The sequence below is a fragment of the Rhinoraja longicauda genome, chromosome 14, assembly GCF_053455715.1.
Source record: "Rhinoraja longicauda isolate Sanriku21f chromosome 14, sRhiLon1.1, whole genome shotgun sequence".
Classification (NCBI taxonomy): Eukaryota; Metazoa; Chordata; class Chondrichthyes; order Rajiformes; family Arhynchobatidae; genus Rhinoraja; species Rhinoraja longicauda.
In genome coordinates, this window is record NC_135966.1 from 48,425,816 (window position 1) to 48,443,158 (window position 17,343).

Sequence of the window (17,343 nt, forward strand, 5' to 3'; positions counted from 1 at the left end):
TTGTAGGTTAATTGGCTTGGTATGATTGTAAATTGTCCCTAGTATGTGTAGAATAGTGTTAGTGTGATTAGATAGAGTGGGCACAGACTCAGTGGGCCAAAAGGCATGTTTCTGCACTCTATCTCTCAACTAAAAAAAAACTTAACTGCCTGTAGTGTTATGGTGTATGTGGTCATCTAATGTTTTGGAACTTATGTTGTCCTGTGATGTTTAGTGGAAGGGACGGTGTGATGTGAACTTTTTTGGTGACTGGTTAATGGTACAGACAATGGTCTTCATAGTACTTGCATGTGTTTAGTACAGGAGGTATTCGGACAAGGTGCTGATGATGGAATTGCCTTCTAATCCCTTGGAATGAGTGTAATGCTGGGTCTTTGATACAGGCATTTCCTCTTCCACAACCCCTTCCACCAGTCCATGCAGCAAAGCTGCTAACTGAGATCAAAGGAAGTCTACTCTTGTGGTGAACATTCATGTGACTGAGTCTGAACATCATGTGGATTCGTAGTCCACCTTTGCACTTTGCAGCTCCCAGAACAATAGCTCTAATTTTCCTGCATTGCACCAACGGAGTATTGCGCAGGGAATAACATAAGCTAATGCACATTGGACATGTAAATTGCATCAGACGCACAAATGCAGCTGATGTCCGGAAGTACCCGATTGCATTACAAGTGAAATGAGTCGTGGCTCTCATGAGACGGCCGACACAGTGGCACAGCGGTAGAGTTGCTGCCTTACAGCGCTTACAGCACCAGAGACCCGGGTTCGATCCCGACCACTGGCCCTGTCTGTACGGAGTTTGTGTATTCTTCCCCTGGCCTGCAAGGGGTCTTCTCCGAAAACTTCAATTTCCTCCTACACTCCTAAAGACGTACAGGTTTATGTTTGTAGGTTAATTGGCTCGGTGAAAATGTATAAATGTATAATGGTCCCTAGTTGGGATAGTGTTAATATTGAATTTCACTCTTTGATAAACACCGTTAATTGTGTCATTATGAATTAAGCGTTGCATGAAGGCATTTTCGTGCATTTCATGTCAAAATTGTGAGGATTTATCTTAAAATATTTTTCAAAAAGTAGGAATCTAACAGGCTTTGCAAGGGCATGCTTTGTGGACCCTTTAAAGTACCTTTACAATCAGTTTTAATTTATTAGATCCAAAATATATTCCCAACTGAAATAAGGAACTAAACCACTGGAATCTCCTTTTTGACCTGAACAGGCGTTGACTCTGTTTCTCTCTCCACAGACCTTGTCTGTCCTGCTGAGTGTTTCTGGCATTTTCGGGTTTTGTTTCAGACTTGCTGCATGTGCAGTTTTAATTTTGGTTTTCGTACCTCAGTTACTGATCTGCCGGGTGGATTGAAAGTGCCGACCTCAATGAGCACAATAATCAACACTTTCAGCTGCACCCGCCTGAAATGTCACAGCTTGCGAGCTCTTAATTGACTCGAGGCATGCAATGTGGCCACAGAGGATTTTTTTCAATATAAAGACAAAGAGAATTAACATTAAGAAAAACCCTCACGAATCTCTGATGCCCTGGTTGGTGGATGAGCCAAGTCACATGCATGGAGTCTGGAAAGTTGTAAGATTTTTCTTTACTTTTGCTGCTGGATGATCTCAGCTAAAGTGAAATTAATGGGCACAGTCTCCCTGAAAGGGGAAAGGGGGATGTAAGAAATCCAAATTTTCTTAACCCTGACTGGTAGCTTGTGATCTCAGCTGGAGACTGCCAACACACTGCTCGGGTAAGGACTGGCCTGCAATGAATCCCACCTGCTCATTATTTCTGAACCATCCCACAAACCCAACCCAACCCACCCCACCCCCACCAACCCCAAATATCTTTTGTTGTAAAACTTAAATTCAAGCCGTGTAGGAAGGAACTACAGATGCTGGTTTAAACCGAAGATAGACACAAAATGCTGGAGTAACTCAGCGGGCCAGGAAACATCTCTGGAGGAAGATGCGTGGAATGGGTGACGTTTCGGGTTAAGACCCTTCTTCAGACTGAGTGTCCGTTGAAAGACTGGAACCACTGGGCTTGTATACTCTGGAATTTAGAAGGATGAGAGGGGATCTTATTGAAACATATAAGATTATTAAGGGATTGGACACGCTAGAGGCAGGAAACATGTTCCCGATGTTGGGGGAGTCCCGAACCAGGGGCCACAGTTTAAGAATTAGGGGTAGGCCATTTAGAACGGAGATGGGGAAAAATGTTTTCACTCAAAGAGTTGTGCAGCTGTGGAATTCTCTGCCTCTGAAGGCCGCGGAGGCCAATTCACTGGAAGCTTTCAAGAGAGAGTTAGATAGAGCTCTTAAAGACAGCGGAGTCAAGGGATGTGGGGAGAGGGCAGGATCGGGGTACTGATTGTGCTTGATTAGGCATGATCACGGCTCGAAGGGCTGAATGGCCTACTCCTACACCTATTGTCTATTGTCTTTTGTCTTTGATGCGAAACGTCACCCATTCCAGGAGGTGCTGCCAGTCCCGCTGAGTTAAATTCAAGCCGCTTCTCTGTTCCAATGAGGGCTTTCAGACTGACTTAGGAGGAATACAATCCTCAAGGGCAGTTGCATTGATATGCCATTGCCCAGTCTGCTTCCTCAGCAGTTCAGACACGTCAGGCAGCTCCCTGCCCTTGTTCAATCAAGCATGAGCTAGCATCCAGTCAACGACCAGCTCCTTCCACCTGCTGCCAAATTGAATCATTATCTATGGTGCCTGGCGTACAATCTCTCATCAGCATGCTTACTGATACTGAAAGGCTGGGAAAATGAAGCTTGCATCAAGAATCATTCAACCCATCATATTAACTCCTTCCATTTCACGCATGACTACCTTAATTGGGCATTAGACATGCTATTTGTTTCTCTCTGCATGCCTCTGAAGGATGGGCAGTGAGACGGCGGTCATTATCTTTTGTCAATTTTGTCATCATCGTGGATGTTATGGCTGAATTATGGAACACGTTCACAGCTTGATGGAGCAGCTGTCAGTGTCAGTGTCAAATACCGTGTGCTGTAGCTGTTCATTCTCACTGTGCCACAGCTCACAATCACCTGTTTCCTTTATCATCGTTACTTTTTTGCATATCTTCCGTTCATTTGTTCTCTGCCTCTCCACATGGTCGTCGATATCTCTCGTTTCCCTTTCCCGTGACTTTCAGTCTAAGGGAGGGTCTCGAGCCGAAACATCACCCATTCCTTCTGTCGAGAGGTGCTGCTTGAGTTACCCCAGCATTTTGTATCTGTGAAGCACCTGCTGTTTTGGTGCTAGGTGTAACTCAGTGGAGGCTTTCAAACTCTGGGCTGATGTCTCACTCCACTGCTTCGGCACAAATAGTAGATTCACCTTGCAGTTCCGCGAGAGTGGAAATGGTGTTTGTGTTTAAGTGAAATATTACATCGAGACCTTGCCTACCCCTCGGGTGACTGTTTAAGACCTTACAGCTTGTTTTGAAGCTGATCGTGGGAGGAGTGTTGGCTGAATCAGTAATTACTGCTGAACCATGGTATAGAAAAATAGATTATTTGGCCTTGGTTTGCACGTGTAGATTTGCTGCCAGGTTTTTGTGTACATTTCAGCTGTGTTTTCACTCCTGAACTTACCTGGGGGACTGACAACACTTTGACATGTCCTGTGGTCATGAACGGTAGAGATGGAATGTGCTTCTTTCTGTTTTTAATGGAGCAGCGAAACAAAACACTTCCATTTCACGCCTTGTTGGGCAAGGTAATGCATTGCGGAAGCCTCAGCTGTGGCCAGGATCCCCCACAAGAGCTCGAGGGACGCTGGAATCAGCCCCACGCCCACTGGATGTTGCATGTAGTCTGTTGGAAACAATCGCTTCAAGGGCCAGAGCGCCTTTTACGCTGAATTACGGAGAGTACACAGGACAGAAACATATTGTAAAAACAATCAGTCCATGTCACTCATACTGTTTCCATCCTTGCTAACATAACAATCCTTAACTGCCAAAGTAAGCAATGCAATTTATCTCAGTCCTGTTGCGACAAGTTCCAAAGATTAGTCTCTCTTTGTTTTGTGAAAACAAAGTCTCTTCAAACTTCTGTGATTAATTTCTTCCTGCTTACTTGGTATTCTGGCCCCAAATTTTATTTCTCCTCTCTTTCTCTCTTTCTCTTTCCATTTTACATGGATAGGACAGGTTTGGAGGGAGATGGACCAAACGGTGGCAGGTGGGACTAGTGTAGCTGGGACATATTGGCTGGTGCGGGCAAGTTGGGCCAAGGGGCATGTTTCTACACTGTATCACTCTATGACTCTAAGACTCTAACTTTATCAATGTCACACATTATTTCAAATATATCTGTTAAACTAACCCTCAGTTTTCTAGTTTAAGTAGAAAAGAAGCCCAGTCCAGTTATCATTTTTTATAAATATACCATCATGGTTCTGCAGTTATTCTTTTAAATCTTTTGTTTGCCGTCCTTGTTCCATTATCTCTCTTTTTATCAAATGTTCATCAGAAATGGATATTGATATCCATTTGTGATCGAACCAAAGCTCAATGGCCAAGAAATCGACGCATGTCCTAAAATGGCCTCTATAAGGTCACTGAGTTGTCCAAGGCTAGACCTTGCGCCACTTAACATGGCTATATTCTTAGAACATATTGTGTATTAACCAGCATCAGCAGTTCGCTGTTTCTACTACTTTATGGCTATATGGAGTCAGAGTCATACAGCATGGAAACAGGCCATTCGGCCCAATTTGCTCATGCAGACTGACATGCCCCATCTATACTAACTAGTCCCACCTGTCTGCGCTTGGCCCATATCCCTCTAAGCCTATCCAATCCATGTATCTATCTAAATGTTTCTTAAGTGTTGTGGTAGTACCTGCCTTAACTACCTCCTCTGGCAGCACGTTCCATATGCCCACCACTCTTTGTGTATAAAAACATTACCACTCAGGTTCTCATTAAATTTTAGATTTAGATTTAGATTTAGAGGTACAGCGCGGAAACAGGCCCTTCGGCCCACCGGGTCCGCGCCGTCCAGCGATCCCCGCACATTAACACTATCCTACACTCACTAGGGACAATTTTTACATTTTGCCCAGCCAATTAACCTACAAACCTGCACATCTTTGGAGTGTGGGAGGAAACCGAAGATCTCGGAGAAAACCCACGCAGGTCACGGGGAGAACGTACAAACGCCATACAGTACAGCACCTGTAGTCAGGATCGAACCCGAGTCTCCGGCACTGCATTCGCTGTAAGGCAGCAACTCTACCGCTGCGCCACAGTGCCGCATGGGGGAATCTTTCCACCCTCACCTTAAACCGATGTCCTCTGGTTCTCAATTTCCTTACTCTGGGCAAAAGACTGTGCATTTACCCGATCTATTCCTCTCATGATTTTGTGCACCTCTATAAGATCACCCCTCATGCTCCTGCGCTCCAGGGAATAGAGCCCCAGCCTACTCAACCTATCCCTATAGTTCAGGCCCTCGAATCCTGGCAACATCCTCTTAAATCTTCTCTGACCGTTGCCAGCTTGACAACATTCTTTCCTATAACATTGTGACCAAAACTGAGCACAATTCTCTCAATGTAGCTTCATCACATCTTATATACTGTAGCTGCAACATGAACTCCCAATTTCTCGACTCTTATACTTTCCTTTGCATGTTCAGTAGTGCGTGAAGCAGATTACAGAGATCCTGAGGCAGTGACTGGAGAAATAGGGGCAGGACAGGGCCACTGTTTGGGGGAAAGTGGCTGTGGGTGGTTCTGGTTAGTTTGCAATTTGCCCTTTGACTTCAATATGTTGGGGACAGTGGGAGAGGCAGTAGGGTTAGGTAACTGGGGGTTGATCAGGGATCAGTGGGAAGGTAGACACAAAATGCTGGCTTGAAGGGGCGAATGGCCTCCTCCTGCACCTATTTTCTATGTTTCTAACTCAGCGGGACAGGCAGCCTCTCTGGTAGAAGGAATGGGTGATGTTTCGGGTCGAGACGCTTCTTCAAACTGAGTCAGGGGAGAGGGAGACACAGAGATACGGAAGTGTAAGGCGTGGAAGGGTCTCGACCTGAAACGTCACCCATTCCTTCTCTCCAGAGATGCTGCCTGTCCCGCTGAGTTACTCCAGCATTTTGTGTCGATCTTCGGTTTAAACCAGCATCTGCGGTTCCTTCCTACAACAACGATCAGTGAGAAGATCTTGAATGGAAGGGGAGGGGTGTTGGTGTGGGTGGGGAAATTCGCAAAGGAAGAGTTAAGTGATTAATTGGTCTTACAAGAGTGGTATTTCACTCAAGAGCAAAAGCCTTAAGACATGGTTGTTGTGGGAGTGTCAATGGCAGGCACCTCTGGAACATTGTGGAATTCTTGTCACTATGAGACTAATTGAGGGAGTGTTGCTCAGGAAATAGAATGTTTGCTTGTGTATCTGATGCACAAACCGTGTTAGGCATGCTGGTGGAGTTTCAGTTGGAAGCGTTTTGTGTGAGTTTTCAGAGAGCACAAAACCTGCGGGTGGCATTTACATTTCACACTGGAAAGAAATCAAATTTCAGATACTTAGAACTGAGGGGAAAGAAAATACCTTTAATATATCTGAATTTCCTGGCCAATAATTCTCACAACCACTTCATTGCTTGTCAATTCTTTCCTCTGGAACTAAGCCCTGGTGTTTACTTTACTTTTATTCCAGGCTCGTTAACTTGTGTGCTGCATTTGTGACTTGAATAATTACACAGAGAGATGATTTTATTCCTAGATTTAGGTTAGATTCTCGCTTTTCAAATAATTCGATAATTTTATATTTCGATCACAAAGTAAGTCCTTATTAATCTGTCCAGATTCATTCACTGATCATATCTCCTATCCGCAGAGCTTTTAGAATCTTCTTTAAAATGTTCTTCCTGATCCTCGCAGTGTTGACAACCCCTTAATTTGTTTTCATCTGAATGCAACACTTCCCTTTTGTTAGTACAGAAATGAAATTGCCAACTGTACACCTACTCTGCAAGAATATTAATGCCTTCCTATAATTTATCACTGGTAATGTTTCCACCAGCCAGTCCCAAATCGATGTTCTTTACACCTCAAGAAATTATATTTTTTTATTCCAATTTTAATTTTTTTGTATAAATGTCAAGTAATTTTAGTTCTCAGCACTGTTCTTTGTGAAGACACTTTCTATTTTGTCAGTCTGAATAGTCAAATTTAACCCCTACTCTTTGTTTTCTGCCTTAAACTCAGCTAATTATTCATTTTGTAAGTTCTCTAATTTTGAATATTTTCATGCATTATTCTTTCATGGCTACTAAATATTTACATTTACTAATTTTCTCTTGCCCACTCTCTCTATTGCTTGCTTGAAGAATTAATTCAATGAGGTAGGCCAAGCAAGACTTTTCTTTTTGAAGATGTTGACGGTTATGTTCACCTGTTCCTCCATTTTGTTCTTTACCCGAGTAAACACAAAAGGCTGGAGTAACTCAACGGGTCAGACAGCATCTCTGGAATCCTTTTCTCCAGAAATGTGCCTGACCCGCTGAGTCCTTCTCTCCAGAGATGCTGTCTGTCCCGCTGAGTTACTCCAGCTTTTTGTGTCTATCTTCGGGTTTAACCCAGCATTTGCACTTCCTTCCTACACATTGTTCTTTACCCAAGCAGGTACAGGCGCTCACTGAGTTAAGTAAGGGTTACTTAATTTCCTGTCGACCCTTGCGTAAGTCGGATGTTATGCAAGTCGGAAACGGAAGTGTGACTGCGCATGTGTAAATTTACCATTTGTACTGTGTGATATCAGTAGGAGACTATGAGGGAGCTATGACATGGAGACCATGAGGGAGCTCCGATGTGGAGACCATGTGGGAGCTCCGATGTGGAGCCCATGAGGGGGTTCCAATGCAGAGATCACGTGGGAGCTCCGATGTGGAGACCATGAGGGAGCTCCGATGTGGAGACCATGAGGGAGCTCCGATGTGGAGACCACGAGGGAGCTCCGATGTGGAGACCACGTGGAAGCTCCAATGTGGAGACCATGAGGGAGCTCCGATGTGGAGACCACATGAGAGCTCCGATGCGGAGACCATGAGGGAGCTCCAATGCAGAGCCCACGAGGGAGCTCTGATGTGGAGACCACGTGGGAGCTCCAATGTGGAGACCATGAGGGAGCTCTGATTTGAAGACCACATGGAGACCGATGTGGAGACCATGAGGGAGCTCCGATGTGGAGACCACGAGGGAGCTCCGATGTGGAGCCCATGAGGGAGCTCCGATGTGGAGACCACGAGGGAGCTCCGATGTGGAGACCATGAGGGAGCGTCCATGAAAAAAGCTGACCGGCTTATGGAAATGGCCGCATGCGCAGTAGTGCGTTTCTGCTGAGACAAGCAAATCAAAGTAAAGCAGCGGGCTTAAAGAATTGCTTACATAAGTGCAAGTTTATGTAGTCACCCATTCCGTAAGTTGGGTAGTGCCTGTACACTGATGTTAACCTTTAGTTATATACACTGTAGCTCTATAGTTCTCAGGGCATCCTGTAACTTCATGTTATCCTCCAGCCCTTGGTCTCAATAGCATTTGGTGTATAATCATTAAATATAGCCGCTATTACTAAACTGATAAAGTATCCACATCTAATCCATCCAAACAACTCATTCAATTATCCTCCTTCCTCCCTATTTTTTCATCTCATCTTCTGGTTCATCTCTCCCTGTCAAATTTCTAACGAGATACTAATTGCCGACATGAACAGGACCCAGTGGTGTTCTACAGGGACACAGATATAAAAGGGAATCAATCATATGAAGCAATGCTTGCTATTAAGGACCAAAGTTGGGAACTTGTACATGGACGATGAGAACACTGGCAGGGTGCAAAATTACAATGAAGGAACACCTTTACCATCTTCCTTAACCAGTGAAGATGGTGCTTTCACAGTTATAGTGAAGGAAGAGATGTTTGAGCTAAGATATTAGAAAAGTTGACTAAAGTCACCAGTACCAGATGGGATGCACCTTCGGAGAAAACTGTGGGGTGCTGACCATAATCTTGCAATGTTTTTTGAATATGGTGTGGTGCCACTGAAGAATGGAGAATGTTAATTGGACTTAATAGACCAAAGGAGCCATTCCTGTGCTCTACAACACCGTGACTCTAACACTATCACTCGAATTGTTAAGTGATGTATTTTGGTAGGAAGAACATGGAGAGACAATAAATGGCAAAATGGACACTGCTCTAAAAGACATTTAGGAGCAGTGAGACACAGATCAGTGAAAGAGGCAAGTGTAAGAAAATAACGGCAGATGCTGGTACAAATCGAAGGTATTTATTCACAAAATGCTAGAGTAACTCAGCAGGTCAGGCAGCATCTCAGGAGAGAAGGAATGGGCGACGTTTTGGGTCAAGACCCTTCTTCAGACTGATGTCAGGGGGGGCGGGACAAAGGAAGGATATAGTTGGAGACAGGAAGATAGAAGGTGAACTGGGAAGGGTGAGGGGAGGAGAGGGACAGGGGAACTATCTAAAGCTGGAGAAGTCGATGTCCATACCGCTGGGCTTCAAGCTGCCCAGGCGAAATATGAGGTGCTGGCAAGGTAGGTTGAGAAAGCAGTTAACATGGCATATGCAAGTTTGGGCTTCATCCAAAGAAGCATGAAATGAAAGGTCAAGGTCATGCTAACTCTTTATAAAGCACTGAACCAGCCTGAACTGCAATAGTGTGTTCAATTCTGCTCACTTCCGTATTGGAAGAAAGTGAAAGCATTAGAGAAGAACCAGGAAAGATTTTAGAGAATGGGTTCCTGGAAGACAGTTACACAGATAGATTAGAGAGACTGGACTGGACATTATTTGCTGAAGAGAAGGCTGAGGGTTGATTTGATAGAAATATATAAAATGATAAGGGGTCTGGACAGAGTGGATAGTGAAAGCTGTTTGCATTGGTGATCAGGGTTACAGACCAGAGGTTACAGGGATAATATAAGGGAAAGAGGATTACACACAATACAAGGTCAAACCTTTTTACACAGCGTGGTTGTAATCTGGATGGCATTGCCTGTAGATGTGATGGGAGCAGGTTCCACTGACGGTGGCGCAGCGGTAGAGTTGCTGCCTTACAGCGAATGCAGCGCCGGAGACTCGGGTTCGATCCTGACTACGGGCGCCGTCAGTACGGAGTTTGTACGTTCTCCCCGTGACCTGCATGGGTTTTCTCCGAGATCTTCGGTTTCTTCGCACACTGCAAAGACGTACAGGTATGTAGGTTAATTGGCTGGGCAAATGTAAAAATTGTCCCTATTGGGTGTAGTGTGCGAGGATCGCTGGGCGGCGCGGACCCGGTGAGCTGAAGGGCCTGTTTCAGCACTGTATCTCTAAATCTAAAAACAAATCTGACTTTCAAGGGGTTTCCCTCTCCACTGTTGCCACATGTCCTGTTTCCATTTTCATTCCTGCTACTTATCAGGGTTCGGAGACCAAGGCTAGTTTTACACCTCAATAAATAAAGCTTGGATTAGCTCTCCCACGGGACATATCTCAGTGTCACTGATGCTGCGAACACACTGAGCGGTTGGGTGGAGAACAGAGCTGCCCTCAGTCAGGCTACACGTTGGGATTTGAAATTGGATAAATATATGGTGGAGAAGAATCCGCCAGGCTACAGAGGAGGTGTTGGCAGGTAGAGTGAATGATTTGTTCTGGTAGAGAACCAGAGTGGAGACGATGGGTTAATTGGCCTCCAGTAATATCCACATTCTATGTTTCCCCTTTCCCTCCCTAACCAATTCTTTCCTCTCCTCTTGCAGTTATCTTCTCCAACCATTCTCCTCCAGTTCACATGCTTTGTTCTCCTCTTTCTTTACCAACAGCCCTTCCACTAGTCGTTCTTCATTATATTGACTCACCAATGTTTAATTTGTTGGCAGAAGATGTCACATAATTTGTCATGACCTCAGATGGTTTAATTCAATACATGTACTAAACTTGTGGGTCTACAGTCCAGCTGCCCCTATCCTTTAACAAGGAACGGAAAGCCAATTAAACCACGAAATTACATGTCCCTGCTCCATATCTCGAAGGCTCTGATTCCTTGCGGCTGCTTAAGACGGTAATGTTTTTGGCACAAGGGGAAGTGGCTCCATCAGTTGAAGTGCCAGGCGTGTTACTGAGCAGCTTGGACATGTCACTGAGCCCCATGGTGACTTGGGAAATGATTGCAGGTGGCTGCACAACTGGAGATAGAAACTGCCATCTGCTCACTTTGGTGACTTGCAAAAGATTGTGGCCACCTCCCGCCTTGCCATTTGACACTTATTTAGAAAGAGGACTGTTTAACGAATGTCTAAAACAATGACTTACCCACCATAAACACAGGACCTGACAAACCTTTAAATCATATTATCAGCCATTATCTGGTAAATTAAGGTCATCTATTTTAATTTCTATTTTCTAGGAGAATATTGTTGTGTTCCAATTTTCAATTTTTTTCCTTATTAATATTGCTTTGAATTGCTGTCTTGGCATCAGGCCTTGCCAAGTTAATTGGGTCATTCGTTAGTCTATAAAGTTCTGACCATTATGACATTTCCAAAGGATGAGCCTACAAAAGTAGAATTGCGTTCCTCCAGAGGTTTCATTGGCATTCTCAGATCAATGCAAATGCACTTATTTTCACATCAAGCAACATTACACATTGGAATGCAGTGGTCAAAAAGTCTCTTGCTCTTGTAATTGTGAGCCAGGTACTATTACAGAGCAGAAGGCAGACTAAATCACATGTCAGAGCTTGGAGCACAGGACACACGGGAACCTGGGGTGGAGGGTACTGCACCGAGGAGTCCTGTGCAACCTGTTCCTCTCGCGGTTCACAGACTCGCCAGCTGCCTGCCACTGTTGCGGGCTGGAAGAGCCTGTGTACCACGTGTACATGGAGTGTGTGTACCACGTGTACATGGAGTGTGTGAGTCTATGTACCACGTGTACATGGAGTGTGTGAGTCTGTGTACCACGTGTACATGGAGTGTGTGAGGTTGCAGCCCCAGTACCAATATCTAAAGGGGCTGCTCCTTGCCTTCTGGCTGCAATTCACTCCCACCATCCTCATCTTTGGACACCCTGTGATTAGGAGAGAGGGTGGGGTTGAAGATGTCCTGGTTGGGTAGCACCTGGGCCTGGCAAGGCCCGGCACCAGGCAGAAGAGGGGTCTGTCTGAGCTGGCTGCCTGCCCCTTTTCAGGGGTTACATCCGCGCCCGGGTGGGGTTAGAGAGGGACTACGCGCTGACCAAGGGCACCCTGGGGGATTTCCGGGACCGCTGGGCACCGCGGTGGGTGGAATCCTTAATAAGGATGGGGAAATAGTTGTTTATGGAAAATTTGTTTTGCTTGTATTGTGGTGGTGGGTTTGTTTTGAATAATTTAGTATTGCACACACTATTGCAAATAGTTGAATAAATTATTTTTGGTTAAAAGAAAGATAGGAGCGCAGCAGGAGAGAGCACGGCTTTAAGCTTGCTAATACATCGATTGGATATAGATCATAGATAACATTATAAGCTATAGTTCTGCTGAGGCAGCAGGGTAGTCCACCTTGTAAAGTACTGTGTGGAGGTCAGTCTGGGCCTCACATTATATTCCATCTATAGCTCTGCAAACATTTCGTAATCCCCAAATCCTAAAATGCCCTTTCCACCTGAACGCCCCATCTGGATTTGACTGGTCTATTCCAAACTGAAAAAGTACTGGAGGTGATGAAAGAAATAAACTGAAGCAGAAAATGCTGGAAGCACTCAGCAGGTCAGGCTGTCTCTGTGGAAAGAGAAGCAGAGTTAACAACTCTGCGTGAAGCGTAGGTTTACTAGGTTAATTCCTGGAATGGCGGGACTGTCATATGTTGAAAGACTGGAGCGACTAGGCTTGTATACATTGGAATTTAGAAGGATGAGAGGGGATCTTATCGAAACGTATAAGATTATTAAGGGGTTGGACACGTTAGAGGCAGGAAACATGTTCCCAATGTTGGGGGAGTCCAGAACAAGGGGCCACAGTTTAAGAATAAGGGGTAGGCCATTTAGAACTGAGTCTGAAGAAGGGTCTCGACCCGAAACATCACCCATTCCTTCTCTCCTGAGGTGCTGCCTGACCTGCTGAGTTAATCCAGCATTTTGTGAATAAATACCTTCGATTTGTACCAGCAGCTGCATTTATTTTCTTACACAACCTACCACATGCAATGCTAATGGTGTATGTAATTCTTCGGTGATGTGAAACTGCTTTATTTAGAAGCAGATCCCTGTAGAGAACTTGTACAAACTGAAAATGGCCAATGTTGCTTCCTAATACCATATTCTGATTTTGATTTTGTTTTATTATTTCTAGCTATTTTTAATTTTGAGGCTGAGAAGGATCGGCATCTCTCCCTATGCCTCGGAGATACAGTGCAAATCTTGGAAAAGTGTGAAGGTAAAATAAAGACCCGCAAAAAAATAATAATAGCCCGATGGACAGTCTTATCAGGAAGAAATGCAGCAGGAAACTCAATGGATTGTTTGTTGTAAATAACAGAAAGAGAAATACATATTTTCTCAACAGATATGATATGGAAAGCCATCAGTTCCCAATCAATTCCTTGAATTGTCATAGAATATTTTTTCATTTATACCCAGTCATTTCTGTTAATGACAAGGAAAATCAGCCTGGGGGGGGGGAAAAAATCACAAAAAATGAAAAGACATGGATTCTGGAAATCTTTAATAAAAGCAGAAAATGCTGAAAATACTCAAAGGATCAGTCTGCTTTTGTCGAGTCGGAAACCAATAATATTTCAGGTTGATAACATTTTACTACCAGAACATTATCCTTATTTATCTTGCCACAAGAGATGCCTAATTCATTGAGTATTCTCAGCATAATATTCAGGAACAAATATTTTCTCTTCTGGCATTTTCCAATTTGTTATATAAATCAATAACTACCGTCAGTTGATAATGGTTTCAACTTTTGTGTAAGAACACTGAAGGTTAGCAATTACCATTTAACTTAGTCTCCCAATTTGTCTCTTGGGAATATTTTGGATGTCTGACCTTTTGGAAATCTCTCACAATATCCTGCTTGCTCCATGAATTGTTTACTGGGTTTGTGAGCACGTAAGAAATATGAGCAGAAATAGGATGTATGGCTTACTTTTATCATACAAGAAGATGACGGCTGATCTGATCTTGGCCTCAAATCTAATTTTCTGCTTGTTCTTCTTAACTTCATCTATGACCAGTCTGAAGAAGGATCTCGGCCCGAAACGTCACCCATTCCTTCTCTCCAGGGATGCTGCCTGACCCGCTGAGTTACTCCAGCTTTTTGTGTCTCCGACTCAAATGAACCACCCATTCTATATGTTCGATGTTCACATTCTTCAAAGCTCTCCGAAATGCAGAATTCTGCTGTTTCATGTGCGTCTGAGAGAAATAGTTTTCCTTCATCCCTACCTTAAATGGCCAACTCCTTATCCTGAAAGAATGGCTCTAGGTACGATATTCCATTCCCCACATTATCCTCTTTTATCATCTCACTGTACGTTTCCTTACATTGGTTTGTCCAACCTGCACCAAATATCCCATACACAGAACCAGACATCCATGGGAGTAGTCAGAGGCTTTCAGTCGTAGACAGGTTCACATATCGTGGCAGCATTCTCCCAACATCAGTCAATAGTCAATAGACAATAGGTGCAGGAGTAGGCCTTTCGGCCCTTCCAGCTAGCACCACCATTCAATGTGATCATGGCTGATCATTCTCAATTAGTACCCCGTTCCCGCCTTCTCCCCATACCCCTTGACTCCGCTATCCTTAAGAGTTCTATCTAGCTCTCTCTTGAATGCATTCAGAGACTTGGCCTCCACTGCCTTCTGAGGCAGTGAATTCCACAGATTCACAACTCTCTGACTGAAAAAGTTTTTCCTCATCTCCGTTCTAAATGGCCTACCCCTTATTCTTAAACTGTGGCCCCTTGTTCTGGACTCCCCCAACATTGGGAACATGTTTCCTGGCTCTAACGTGTCCAACCCCTTAATAATCTTATATGTTTCAATAAGATCCCCTCTCATTCTTCCAAATTCCAGTGTATACAGTCTACAGTACTAGTCGCTCCAGTCTTTCAACATACGACAGTCCCACCATTCCGGGAATTAACCTAGTAAACCTACGCTGCATGCCCTCAATAGCAAGAATATCCTTCCTCAAATTTGGAGACGAAAAAACTGCACACAGTATCAACATTGATGATTGGTAAAAGCCAGCTCTGCTGTTGGAAGACTGTTGGAGTCTGCAGTCACAGTTTTAGAACTGACTAAACTCTTGCTCAACCCCATTCATTGCTCCTCGTTAAGATAACAATGTGAGAATTTTAAATGTGCCAAAATAGTGCTTCCCAGCCTGGCTCTGCGGTGATTTAGACCGCTGGTCTGGGGATGGGTGAACAGAGCTCGGTCTGGAAATCTGTGAGTCAGTCCATGAATCTGAGCAAAAGACAAAGTCGAGTCAATTGCATATGTTATCCTGAATGGAAACAGGCTGCTCAGTCCTTCATGTCCATTTTGACTATCAAGCACCCTATCTATACTAATTCTACTCCCCCTCCCATTCCCAGTCTGACCTTTCTGTCATGGGCCTCCTCCAGTGCCATAGTGAGGCCCACCGGAAATTGGAGGAACAGCACCTCATATTTCGCCTGGGCAGTTTGCAGCCCAGTCGTATGAACATCGACTTCTCCAACTTTAGATAGTTCCTCTGTCCCTCTCTTCCCCTCCTCCTTCCCAGTTCTCCCTCTATCTTCCTGTCTCCACCTATATCCTTCCTTTGTCCCGCCCCCCTTACATCAGTCTGAAGAAGGGTCTCGACCCGAAACGTCACCCATTCCTTCTCTCCTGAGATGCTGCCTGACCTGCTGAGTTACTCCAGCGTTTTGTGAATAAATGTATTTATTCATGTATGTTATAATTTGAGTGGATAGTACACAATAACATTTTTCACTGTATCTTGCTATACTTGACAATAATAACCCAGTACCAATGCCAATACATTTAGGGGAAGATAAATAAGTGCATAAGGTAGAAAGGCATAGTAGTTAGATGAAGAACCTTGTGAAAGGGTTGTGTACAGCACTGATATATGCCGATCAGTCAAAACATTATGACCACTGGCAGGCGAAGTGAATAACATTGGTTATCTTGTTACAATGGCACCTGTCAAGGGGTGGGATATATTAGGCAGCAGGTGAACAGTCAGTTCTTGAAGTTGATGTGTTGGATGCAGGAAGAAATGGGCAGGAGTAAAGACCTGAGCGACTTTGACAAGGGCCAAATTGTTATGGCCAGACGACTGGGTCAGAGCATCTCTGAAACGGCAAGGCTTGTGGGGTGCTCCCGTTCAGCAGTGGTGAGCACCTACCGACAGTGGTCCGAGGAGGGACAAACCACAAACCGGCGACACACAGGGTGTTGGGTGCCCAAGGCTCATCGATGCGCGAGGGCAACGAAGGCTATCCCGTCTGGTTCGAACCGACAGAAGGTCGACTGTGGCACAAGTCACAGAAAATTTTAATGGTGGTCACAGGAGGAATGTGTCACAATACACAGTGCATCGCACCCTGCAGTGTATGGGGCTGCACACGGAAGACCAACAGCATATTGGGCAGGTGGTCATAATGTTTTGGCTCAGCAGGTCATAATGTTTTGGCAGACTGTTGACAGCTGATTCTGTGCCCTGACTTTTGCCCATGTTCATCTTTCCCCACAGGCTGGTATAAAGGATGCTTGATGAAAAGCAAATCACAACTGGTAAGGCAACATTATGTTGAATTTCAGCTCTAGACTCTGTGTGCTGTTTCACTTTTTTTTGAAGGGTTAAATTCCTGTGTTCATGAAATTGGTCTTAATTTATGGTTGTGGTTTGATTCAGGTATTAATATACCAACTCGGTAAAGGACTGCATTTAAGTACTACAGAGAAAGGAAAAATGGGGTTGTGGAGAGCATGGATTTCCAGTATTTCAATTACAGCCAGGCTTGTCTGAACTGGTTGTAAATCCTGTAATCTGGTTTGCTGAAACATGTAACCCTATGGCAAACAAGATGTGGTTGAAATTCTCCGCTGTCTGTATTCTCCTACCTCCATCCAGAGCTGATGTCCTCTGGCAAACTTGCTCATTCATGAATACATCAAAGCTCATCCAGAAATCTTAGCATTTTCCCAGTAATAATATATTTTCATTCTTCCCTTTTCCCACACTGTGAAATGTTCCGTCTAATTTCGGCAATGGCATTACAAGCTTCAATTCAGAGGGCATTGGCTGCAGTTTT

The 17,343-nt window shown here is 44.4% G+C and overlaps 1 protein-coding gene across 1 annotated transcript in view; it reads left to right on the top strand.

The window, feature by feature from the left end:
- Positions 1 to 17,343, top strand: part of LOC144600250 (dedicator of cytokinesis protein 2-like) — a 706,150-nt gene that overhangs the window by 37,485 nt on the left and 651,322 nt on the right. Inside the window, exons 2-3 of the mRNA XM_078411810.1 lie at positions 13,371 to 13,454; positions 16,782 to 16,822. Of these exons, the coding sequence (XP_078267936.1) occupies positions 13,371 to 13,454; positions 16,782 to 16,822 (125 nt within the window). The remainder of the gene's footprint in view (positions 1 to 13,370; positions 13,455 to 16,781; positions 16,823 to 17,343) is intronic.